At 38.8% G+C, this 12,134-nt stretch overlaps 1 protein-coding gene across 2 annotated transcripts; it reads right to left on the reverse strand.

The window, feature by feature from the left end:
- Positions 1–1,115: 1,115 nt before the first annotated feature.
- Positions 1,116–9,155, reverse strand: ecm1b (extracellular matrix protein 1b). 2 transcript variants are annotated; one of them, XM_014984458.2, is made up of 11 exons: positions 8,907–9,155; positions 8,432–8,488; positions 6,924–6,989; positions 6,817–6,840; positions 6,688–6,708; positions 6,314–6,588; positions 5,740–5,945; positions 4,536–4,827; positions 4,278–4,453; positions 1,828–1,906; positions 1,116–1,693 (listed from the first exon to the last, which is right to left on the reverse strand). In XM_014984458.2, the coding sequence occupies exons 1-11, from the start codon at positions 8,974–8,976 to the stop codon at positions 1,511–1,513; spliced, it is 1,449 nt and encodes a 482-aa protein (XP_014839944.2). In that variant the 5' UTR covers positions 8,977–9,155; the 3' UTR covers positions 1,116–1,510. The 2 variants fall into 2 exon arrangements, with proteins under 2 accessions (XP_014839944.2, XP_014839943.2); XM_014984457.2 differs by having other exon boundaries at positions 6,688–6,711; positions 8,907–9,154.
- Between the last annotated feature and the right edge of the window lie 2,979 nt (positions 9,156–12,134).

Raw genomic sequence — 12,134 nt, forward strand, 5'->3', positions numbered from 1 at the left:
TGCACACCGGCGCCCCCAGCGGACAGACGTGAAATATATGTTTTATTTTGCTGCGTTAAACCCATGAAAAATAAAAAACCTTTATTAAAGAAATATTTAGTTCAATTGTAGTAACCTCCACAGCTTTGATAAAGTTAGTTTTATTAATACTAATACTAATAACAATAATGTATTACTATATTAGAAATGTATAATTACTAGATCAGAACATATTATATAAATAAATATATAAAAAATACTCATCTACAAAATATAATATAAAATAAAAGATAAATTATTATTATTGATAATAATATTGTGTATGACCACAGTGTTCAATCCTTAATAATATGTGCAGTACTTTAGTTTCTAATTCAGAGTCTTGCCAACTTTCTACAGTGCAGATAATAAATTTGAACACAATCAATGCAAGTCAGTGTCACGTTTTTATTAAAATGTTCTCCTTTCAAGGTGGGATGATAACACAACAAATAATATTAATGACTCCAGAAGTTTAATGTGATCCTGTTTTGGTACCCTGTGCAAGAAGCTGTAGAGCTACTTCAGTGATAGACTGCTTTGTGCACAAAGGAGAGTCAGTAGGCTCTTCCTCCCAGCTGTTGTTATACTCTGTAACTATCACTGTGGTATTATATAGAATGAAAGTGATAGGAGACAATTAAGTGTTGGAAATGTTTCTACAGTACTCACTTTAAGAAAAAGTTCTTCCTAAAGTAGAATCTTTAGGATGAACTGCAGTTAGGACTGCAAATAGGTCAATCCCTTCTGGTTAAACTTTCAAGAACACTGCATCAACTGTGATGTGGTGGCAGCATCAAAACGAGTCAGCTTCTGACCAGTGGTCAGATATGCAAAAACAATTATGCGTAGACCATGTTGATGGCTATACACATATTTAAGTCTTCATGTATAATTTGGACCTTGTGTGGATTAGAGAAAATCCAAAATAAATTTAAACTGTGTGCACCCAATTTTTTTTTTCAGTTTTTTTTCAAAACGTGAATAATGCCCACTACTTACCCCAATGAGAAATGTATGCAAACTTCTCATCAGCACTTTATGCTACTCATACAATCCAGGATTTAAAATGTCAAGTCACTCACAACAAACCCAAGTCAGATTCAAATGTGTTTTTATTAAACTGTCAGATAAAAATTCATATAAAATTCAGTTTGCAACATCGTTTTAAGGTTTCACCAAAACTGCCTTCATCCAAGTTGAATAAATTCAAATATGCACAGAGCAGCAACAAAAAGTAATCAGTGGTACAGCAACAGAGACAAGAGTCTGATTAGAAACTATGCATTAAAAAATCATTCAGTTTCATTTGTTCTTGTAGCAATGCTTTTCATGTGATGATAATTTTACACCAGCAGTAGATGAAGCTACAAAGTGGTCTACATTTTTAATAACCCTTCAGTATTTGTTTGTGCTCAGTGACTGTAAACCACCTCTGGAGCAAGCTTACAATTTCCAGAAATGGATACTTTCCTGCCAGTTATATATGCACTTAAGGGATGGGGCATATTTTCTTCTTCTTCTGGCCCTTCTTAGTCGCTTTGGTGATGGCTTTCATGACATGTTTGCTGAGACACTGTTGAATCTCTTCATGCAAAGTCATCTTGCAGCAGCGGCGAACAACAGGCGAGTGAGACTTGTTTGATGAACACAGGATCTGGGACATTTCTACAAGCTGATTTGATCAAGAGAAAAAGTCCACATGGAAAGCATAAGAAATTCAGGTTTAGATTTTTAATTAACACATAAAAACGTTTTAGCTTGAGTTGTTTTGAACTAATTCCTTTAGATTAGATCCTTCAAACTTACTTTTAGCTCAAAACAACTGTTTCTGTCTTGCTCCGGCAGAGGGCAGCATTGGGTCTTCAGTTGAAAACCGACAGGAAATCTGCACACAGGTCATGTTATTGGTACGACCAAATTCTACAGCTAAAAATATATATAATTGAGAAGTTTACTTATATAAGCAAATTAATTAATTTGTTTTTCATTCAAAACACTCATATTTATTTCCTTTTTTTTCATTAAGGCAAGTATTAAACTTCTGCATTCAGATCATACTATATACATTCACTATGATTTTAAGCTCAGGTCAGTTTGCTGACTAATCAAGGGGGTACCGCAGCCATGAAAGCAGCTTTTGGTACTTTTGGCAGTGTGGACAGGTGGCGAGTCCGGAAGGAAAATAAAATCAGCATCTATATAAAGCTTGTCAGAGGAGGGAAGCATGAAAATCTCTACAAGTTCCTTGTAGGCAGCTGTGCTGACCACGAGGTTGATAAAAACCAACTGGACTAACACCAGAACACGACAAGACTCTGAAAATCATCACTGACAGAGAAACCTTCACACTTGACCTTGTATTTTGTGGTTTCCCTTCGTTCTTTCAAACTTACTCACTCTAAATTACAAATTAAATGAAACGGGTAATAAAATGTACTTCTATTTGAAAAGAGGACTTTGAACCAGGTTAGACACTACTGATGTTGTCTCTGGTCCAGAAGTGGCTTAAAGTCAAGGAACCCAATGGTTGTAGTTAGGGCTGTTGTAAACGAATATTTTAGTAATCGAGTAATCTATCGATTATTCTTACGATTAATCGAGTAATCGGATAAAAAAAATTATAAAATGAAATATTGGTAAATCTGGCATAATACCGGTGTTACTATCAGATATCAATATCAGTCCAATTTTTCATATTTGAGCATCCCTAACAGTTGCTTTTTTGTAGTTTAGAAAACTAACCTGTAACAATAATAGCTCACTTTCTAAGTTAACCAGAAGAAAAGTTATAGAAAAATCTGAAATTATATTGAATTTAATAACAAAGAGGCAGGCTCACAAATATGCTTATAAAAATGTCTACAATCCAGCTTTTAGTTTATGTATTCATCTTCAGTGAGTTTAATAGATTAATTAAACTCACCTTGCCACCTAACCTGTCACGCTTTGGGTTTGAAAATACGGGAAATGCCGCCTGGAGTGGGAGGAGAGGGCGAATGAACGAACGTAAGATGGGGTGGAGGGGAGGAAATAGACCAGCGGACTGACGAACCGTTAGACCGGGGGACGAACACGGGGGAAGCAATACGGGATATTTACGACACCTTCACTGGTCACACTCAGAAACTCATCTACCAGCCATGTACGATGCGCTCCGCCACCCGTTTCTTCAGACCGGGATATGAAATTTATTGTGCGGTTCGTCGGTAAAGCTACATTACACGGTAAGCATCAGCTACTCAGCCACCCGCCCTGTTCAGTCTATCCGCTCACCTCAGCGCTCTTCCCGCCGTTCGCTTTCAACTAGCAGCCCCGGAGGAGAAATGCTGCCGTACTCCAGGCATTCCCCCAGTCATTTTAAGGATGCTTATTGGTTCCCCAAAAACGATAAAAAGTCGGGCATTATCATCAATCAATAAAATCCCCACGGGCCAATCTTGAAGATTGGACTTTATGCCGCTGAGACTTAGCTTTTGTCAACAACTCAGAGGCGGAAGTGAGAGCTCCGCGCAACGCAAATGAAGTCCCGGCCGGAACACGGTGCGCTAACTAATAAAACATAAATTAACGAAGCTTCGAGGAAGGTAAATTTTCCTCGAGGAATTTTAGTAATCGAGGTACTCGAATCATTCGAGGAATCGTTTCAGCCCTAGTTGTAGTCCATCTTTTGTAATCATTTGTGATTGCTCTCGAAGGCTTGACTCTAGTTGTGAATTTTCCGTAAACTCTTTAATGAATTTTGTTTTATAATCCTCTCAAACCTTGGCAACTCCTGTTCCTGGTGCATGTTTCCTTCCACTCAACTTTCTATTAATATACTTAGATACGGCACTCTATGAACAACCAGCTTTTTTACCAATGCCCTCGTGTTTCTTGTGTCCTTGTGGACGGAGTAGATTACTCTCTGGTAGACAACTGGCAAACTAGCGATCTTTACCATGACTGAGGAGGCCATAGCAGAACATTTCTGTACCTATTACATATATCTTTATTAGTTTAAGAAAAAATTAAATTTTTTGAGAAACACAATTTGGAATTTTTAAACTATGTGTCTGAAAATTTAAATTTACGCTTGGAATAGATTAATCTGTGCATAAAACCTCTACGACCTTCAGTTTTAGAAAGTAAATTACTAAAATTATTTTACTTTTTGTGATAAATGTTTACGATTCGTCAGTATTGATTTTCTGCAATAGTGGAAGAAATATGTTCATGAAAAAAACATAGAAAACCCTCAGAATGTACTGCAGTCTCACCTGTTGTCGATAATCTGGGTATCACACATCTTGTTCAGTGTGGGTTCCTCGGCAGCGGACGTCGTGTTATAAAGTGGATCTGAAGAAAGTGACTGGAAACAACTGTAGTGATCATCTGTCTGGCAACACTCCTGCCGACCATTAACCGAGCAGTACCTATTAAGCTCCTCGCGCCACTGAAACAAAACCAGAAATTTCCATCAAAATCATTCAGATGGAATAAGACATATTATGTACATTGAAAGCTTCTTCTTGTACCCTGTGCTCAGCACAGTTGAGCGCTCCCTTCTTCTTTTTGCAGCACTGCTTGAATCTCTTTTCCAGGCGGTTGATGGTCTTCACCTGACGGGCCAGCAGCTCGTAGCCTGAGCGCGGCAGACACTTGGTTGTGTAGAGAGGCCGGCGTTTCCGGTTGCCACACAGTGACTCAATGTTGTCTGCTGTAGGCCTTCCAGGAGGAAAGTTGATGTCGATTTTTGGGGAAGTAGGTGCGTTGATTTCTGGCTTTTCTCCACCTAATGCTCTGATACTAGATGGACTCATCCGGATCCTGCAATGCAAGTGGCACAAATCCAAATATTTCTTCATTCAAGCTATATAAAGTTCATAAAACAGAGAACTGTGTTTTGCAATTTGTCTCACTTCCCTTTCTGCCATATGACTTATTATTCCTAGAGACTTCTCGTTTGAGTTACCTGATGAGGCAGATGTTATGGTGTGAGCTTTAGTGGATAACTTATCATTTGGCACGACTTTCAGAATGTTTTTTTCTTAGACACTTAGTTGCATTACTTCTACAGGCTGCAATCACACCAAAATGGGGTTTTCTAGATCTAATGGCCTAAATAAACATTTTGTCAGATTACAACCACAAACATTAATATGCTTTATAGGCCAACACAGCGTAGTACATATTTGTGAAGCAGAAGAAAAACGATACCAGGCAAAGAAATCAGCAGCAGAAAATCTCTATACAGCAGTCAAAAGGATCATGGTAACTCTGGAGAAGCTGCAAAGACTTACAGGACACTGTCAGCAGGAGAATCATTAGTTTACCTTCACTTATTTATTTTTAAAAGAAAAGGCCATTGTTGAAAGAAAGCCATAAGGGCATGTGGAACAAGGTGATCTGGTCAGATGAGAGCAAATTTGAACTGCTTAGCATGAATGCAAAAGGTTATGTTTTTGTTTCAGCACATAACCCATGCCTCTCTGCATTTTGAATCTAGTTCTCTAGACAAATGTGTTGAGTTTAAGTGTTGCAGCAAAATGTGGTTCTACAGGGGATTGACTCAGGGGATATGAATACAAATGCATACCACATTTGGATGTTCATTTCTAAAAAAAAAAAATCAACCAATAAATCCATTTCCTACTTTTACTAAAAATCAAACTGAAGTTTGTGGTTATAAGGTGATAAAATGTGAAAAATGTACAGTAGGTGGCATTCCTGTTGACCGACCTTGGGCAGTTGTTTAGGTTGAAGTGGAAGTTTTCTGAAGAGCCAATCTCCTCCACAGGTAACTCCTGTGATGGATTATAGTTGGGATTTTGAGCGTCATCATTGAAACAGCTCAGTCTGCTCATTCCTCTCCGCCTGCAGCATTCATAGAGCCGATCTTTCACAGACGAATCCTCCTCACAGAACAGCTGAACTGATTGCTCCCACTGGAGAAAGCAGACAAAATACTGAATGCTGACATGCTGTAAGAAGCAAATGCTAACGGAAAATCCGCAGCACGGAGACATTTTGTTGCACAGCATCCCAGGAAAATTTTCGAAGATAAAAGGCACCTTTTACCCACATTTTTTTAGCAGAAAGAAAATGCTCAATGTCAGGGAAGTTTCATGCTTTTTTTCATATTCACATTAATTCAAGTTCAAAAAAGTAAAGAAATCTATTCAAGGAGTAAAAGCAAACATCATCTCATGTCTGTCATTTTAAATTGCATCAAGATGCACTGATTGCAAAACAACAGACAATTCACGTCATTTGATTGAAAAACTTGCTGAGTCTGCCGTTACGAAAAACCTACCGCTTGTGTTGCACAACACAGCGTCCCTTCAGTCCCCCACGTCTGGTTCCCTTTGCAGCATACGCTGAACCACGACTCCGCATTATTGACAGCTGTGGCCATGCGCCTTTGTTTGCTAAAACCAGAACGAGGAAAGTAAGAGTCTGGGTAGCGAGGTCGATGGTCGGCGTGAACACAGATGGCCTGGATGTTGTCAGGTGTTGGTCGGCCGAGGGGAAACTGGACAGGATAACTTTGCGGAGGAGGGAAAGCGCGGGGCCGAAAACTAGGTCGACCTTTGAGGAAAAGACAAACGGCGAGCAGTTCACAGTTTTGTTGTTGGAGGTGTTGCACGCTGAGTGAGTTAAACAAAAGACAAAGCAGAAAATGCATACCTCTTCCTGGTCCTGGTTTATCTTCTGATGCAGAAGGTTTTGATCACAAGAAAAAACAAAGCAAACACTGTTATGCTGGATGATTAGGATGGATGAATGTATGTGATTAAGACATTAAAGGTTATTTACCTTTTATCTGCTCTGTGAGTAGATCTGTGATGCAGAAAATTGTAGTATTTATTTTGTTATCCGGGAAAACATAAGATTTTTAAAGAATGTAAGAAGATAAACTGTACCGTCAAAATTTAGAAACTCTGACAAATCCACTTCTCTCTGCATCATAAAATCTGGTTCCTCCAGAACTGAAAAACACATTTGATTTCAAAGAGACTTTTTAATATACCAATGCATTTTAACTGGTTAAAAAAAGTATCCGAGACAACATAATCTGAAAGACACAAAACACAGTCCCAAAGAGCAACTAAATTCCACAGATCAAATGTACAACAGATGGCAAAATAAATGTATAAGTAAATAAGGTAGATCACACAAAACAGCACCGCAGTCATTTATCTGGTAATTTATAGCTTCTTGAAACGATGATAGAAATAATGATGACATTTTTCTTTAGGCCATTAAATGATTCTTGTCATCATAGCTGGCCTGGCCTGAAGTGTAAGTCAAAAAGTCTCTGCTTAGGATCTCCAGGCCAGCAGGGGGAGCCCACAGAACTTGTTTTCTTGTTATTTATAGCATCTTTATCAACAATGATTGAACTTTTAATATATTTTATTGTTTTTATTGCAGGTGTAATATGCATTTTGAATTAAATTTACATGACCTGGTTCTTAAATTAATTTAAAATAGAAATTTGACAATTGTAAACATTCAAACTGAAATTTCAGAAGATTGATGGTTAAGTTAGTCGATTAATACCTTGTAAATACAAAAGTGTATTCTCTTTTTTTTTTTTTTTTTTGGCTTGTGTCATATTTAATGTCCATTGCAATTGTTGCAGTCAATCAAACTTGACTCTTTTTGTGTTTAAGACATGAGTGCAAGAGTAAGTCAGAGAAACAGTCCAAACCTTTTTTCAGATTCCCCCCTTCTAAAGCTTTACCCAAAGAGTTATTTTTCTAACAGATAAACAAATCCACTGACAGGATTGTCAGTCAGTTTAGGGAATTATTTTTAATCTTGCCGGATGAGCAGAGTGTACAAATAGTTTGTTTCTGTCCAGTTCAGGTTCAGGAAATGCAAATGAAAACCTGAAATTTGGTTTCTCAGAGAATAAACATTATTACAAAAGATAAAAAAACGAAAATTTAAACACTGAAATTAAACATTGTGGGCGACAAAATCATGAGGACTTGTCCATCCGACAGGCTGCTAAAGGAACTAGCTGTTCAGACACGGTCGCTTCAACATGCATTAGTTGAAAGTTGAGTGGAAGGAAAACAGGTGGTAGGAAAAGGTGCACCAGCAACATGATAGCTGAACCACTGAGGAGATTCACATTGTCAAAAAGAAAAGGTAAAACACCAAACCCAGCAATGCAGAGGAGTTGAAGTTTGCTATTAAAGCAACCTCCACTCCCTGAAAATCTCAGGCTGATCAGCTTCATGTCGGACTCCAACCAAAAAGAGCCCCAACCAAGTATTCAGCGGGTATTCTCTACAGCACATGCACATGTTATTGGCTCAGTGTGATATTTTCTGGCAATCTGGACTGTAAGGTTTTCATCAACAAAATTAAGAGATATGAATAATCAGTGTCACTCCATGTGTAATGAAAGGAAACACACCTTGACCGGGGAAGTCAGGGGATATTGTGACCTCACGCTGAAGACAAGTTTCAGCATCTGGAAAATGGTAAACAGAAGGAATGAAAAAAGTTATGTAACATGAGCTGTTTTGATGCCAGTTCCTGCATAACAAACTGCTTGTAATTATCCACTGAGAAAATGCAGAGTAAACACAAGAAGTCTACTTTTTTTTTTTTTAAAGAACATTTAGGCCTTTATAAAATCATTATTCTAACAAAAAAAAACAACCCTGAAATACAAGAATTTATTCGCAAAAAGTATATCCGGCTATATATGTTTCAGAAGACAAAAAATATATAAAAGCTTGGAGGAAAGATAAAATCTAAACATAAGTACGTTATAAGTATAGCCAACATAAAGACTTTCTCTCTCTGCCGTTGTGACGAACAAATATGGAGTTCTGCCAGGAAACACAACAACTCTAAGAAAAGGGGGGGAAAACATCCGGACCAACCTTTGCAGGCTGAGCTCAGGAACACCAAGAGCGACGCGGCGGCGCAAACTAATGCCCAGGAGGAGCCCATGATCGTGTCCGTCCCGCTGCGAGTCTCCTGCTGTACTGACCCAGTTATTATGGCAGGTCAGAGGCCGCCCAGAAAACAGCCCGGTCCGTTAATTGGTCCGACAGAAGCTGCCGCGCTGTCTGTCCGTCCGTCTGAGAGCTCAACCCTTCTGCAACCGGACACACGTCTCCACAGTAGCAGCTGGAGCAGCAGAGGCGGAGTGAGGAAAACATGGGGGCTGGGAGGGAAGTTTTACAACATGACTCATAAGAAATGTTTTTAGATACAGGATTTGGTTGGATTAAAAACGGAGAACCCACTGTGTTAAAAGACAGCATGTCTGAACCTGTCTCTTGTTCTACTTTTGGTACTTCATCCCAAACCCTAGTCTAGATCATGAGGGTGTCATGGCTCTGTGGGTTCATGCACAACACTTGAGTTAAACGGAGGCATGCACGGATGGATCAAACACACAGTCTTCCTTTTGTGGCATCATGAAAGAAATCAGCCAAGCTTTAAGAATTGTGGCTCTCTGCCGATCTGGTCTGACCCAGGATACAATTTCCAGATACCTTCATCTGTTGAAACAATTGCGTGGGAATGTCTGGCAATCACGACGCTCAGGAAGCAGATGAGTTCTGTCCAAGAGATTAAAGTAGTTTAATGTGAAACGTGCGTGTAAGTCTCCATTAAGACAGAGTCATTATCTAGACCACATCAACATGTGCTGAAAAGTCGCACAGAGAGGAAGAAGCCATAAGCCACCATGAAAAGATCCTCGTGTTTATATTGGTAATTTCTTAGTTCTTTCTTGTTTACTCCTCGTTGTGTTTTGTGCAACGAGCCCTCTAGGGACAAATTTTTCTTCTGCGCTAACTCGCAATACTTTTGTGTTTTCTCACACGCTGGCCTATTTTGTATAGTCACAAATGTCAATTTAAAACGTCAAATATATACACATATGAAGAGCCTCGGTGAAAACATGTTTATTCTTAACTCTTTGGTGCAGAAAATGGATTGAAAATCGGATTAATCACTGCATGTTTATGCCTGTTTGTGCAAGGTTGAGATGGAAACGGCCCTTTCAACCATTCAAACTACCAGCACAAAAAAGACACAACCAAAAACTGTCAGATGACTCATTACCCCATGATAATAACTCAGAAATAGTCCAAATAGTTTGGATGCATTTTTTTCTTTCTTTCCTGCTTATGGAAAGTCTCTGTTTATATCATGAGTTTGTGGTGCATTTCTATCCTAAAGAAAAGGATATAAAACTTCAGATATTTCACAACGAGATATTGAGATATATGAAAATACCATGGCCACCTTAAGAAAGGCTGACAGTATTCAGTTATGCCGCCTGAACTGATCAGAACATTATTGCAAGAGAACGCAATAATGTAATGCAATAGGTTTGCAAGTTAATGCAAAAGAAAACAATGTCCCCTAGAGGGCTCCGTAGTTTTTGGTTTAGACACTTATGGTCATTTTTTTCTCTTAGTAGATCCGTTATGTTCTGCGTTCATCCTTACCTTTCTTCGGTTTACCCAATTCCTAGACAATTACAGGAAATTTGGATATTAGGTGATAATCAATACTATAACGCCAAACAGATAATAAATCAGTTGCCATTAAAGCCTTTTTGATTGATGTTGTAGTATGGGGAAAAAATGTCCCGTTTCTGTTCAGATTCTGTTTCTGTTTAACAGATTTGTCAGTGATTAATTAATTAATCCATCCAGATATCAGTGTTTTTATACACAGACCCCCTACATGATGAGCTATTTGAAGGCAGCAATGTGAAAATCATCATGCCATGTTTATTTTTCAGCTATTAAAAAGCTCTACAACTCTACAGGCATTGGTAACTTCATGGATTTTTCTTCTATTCATTTGCTTCCCTTCCTTGCTAACGCCCTGAGTTTGACACCAAGGTTATTGCGACCTCCACAAAACACAAGTCAAACCAAAGGAAAACTCCCCTTTTCAGATGTCAGCAGTTGTTTAGCAAATGCCTCACACTTTGCTTTCTGATGGCCAGATGTCAAACTGGGAGGAGGTTCCTGTTTTCCTCTCTGCCCTTCCCACAACATCATCCAGACATCAGGATCAAACGTTTGGCTCGGTGTTGAGTTGGGGAGTCCCAAATCTTTACAGAAGTGTTGAAATCCTTTTATGTGCTCGGTGGGTACAAAATAATAAACAGCTCTGAAAACACGGACCTGCTCAAAGTCTGCAGGTCCTTTGTGTTCTTTATCTTCCCTGACGTTTAGATTTACTGTCTCTTTTCAGAAATGTGAGCTCCTTGGGGGAAACATAACTTTTTCCTCACATCGTGTACAATTCAAATGAAAAACAAATCTATCAGTAAAGAAAAAACATAATGTTTAAAAAGGTGTAATCACTTCACTGCACAGGTTTGCACCATTCAAGCTGTTTGCTCAGTTGCAGAAGTCAATCTTCCCTCCGCATACCACAGCTTGACATGATAATGGCTCACTATGCTCTGGACTTTCTATCTGACACCCGAAGGTTTGGGGTCAACATTTGCAAGTATTTATAACTTCATCCATCTTGGCTCCAGCCCAGTTCCCTTTGAAGACCGCTACCACCTTCATGTTTCACCGTCGGGGAAATATGAAGGTTTTCTTTCCATATGTTTTTGGTGATGAGGTGTTGCTTTTGTGCCAAACACACTGCTAGGCCAGGGAAGATTCGTTGTGTTTGTATTTGTATCCCAGGAACAAAAATTCAAAGTGCTTTACTTGATGGAGTCATTCAAAATGACATCACAGTGGCAGAGTAAGGGGAAGTAAAAAATAGCTGGAATACACAGCAAAAGGAGTTATGTTCCAGTTAATGGGGATTTTAAAGGAACTCTGTCTGAGCAGTTTTCTGGAAGCTTGACTTTCCAAGAGCCTGTTTTTAAGAAATCTTCTAAATGAAATGAGAAGGAAAAGTCCCTTTCTCTGTAGTCCAAATTACACTAAGCTTGTTGCACGTAACGCATTAATTTCTACTTTATGTTGTGGTTTGTTTGACTTTATCACCAACACTGTTTATGTACCAAGCTGGGAAAACTCTAAACTCCCTTCTGAACTGAGTACATTCCTGACACGTCTTGTTTTACTTTAAGGTCCTCGAGTTTCTCTTCTCTTTAGAAGAACTTTTACTTT

The sequence above is a fragment of the Poecilia mexicana genome, unplaced genomic scaffold, assembly GCF_051168715.1.
Source record: "Poecilia mexicana isolate PSO_F unplaced genomic scaffold, ASM5116871v1 scaffold_16, whole genome shotgun sequence".
Classification (NCBI taxonomy): Eukaryota; Metazoa; Chordata; class Actinopteri; order Cyprinodontiformes; family Poeciliidae; genus Poecilia; species Poecilia mexicana.

Coding starts and splice junctions, on each gene's coding strand:
- ecm1b (XM_014984457.2), bottom strand. CDS start 8,976: ATGGGCTCCTCCTGGGCATTAGTTTGCGCCGCCGCGTCGCTCTTGGTG. Junction 1,907..4,277: donor ACCCAGATTATCGACAACAG/GTGAGACTGCAG, acceptor ACCTGTGTGCAG/ATTTCCTGTCGGTTTTCAAC. Junction 1,694..1,827: donor ACAGTTGTTTTGAGCTAAAA/GTAAGTTTGAAG, acceptor TGATCAAATCAG/CTTGTAGAAATGTCCCAGAT.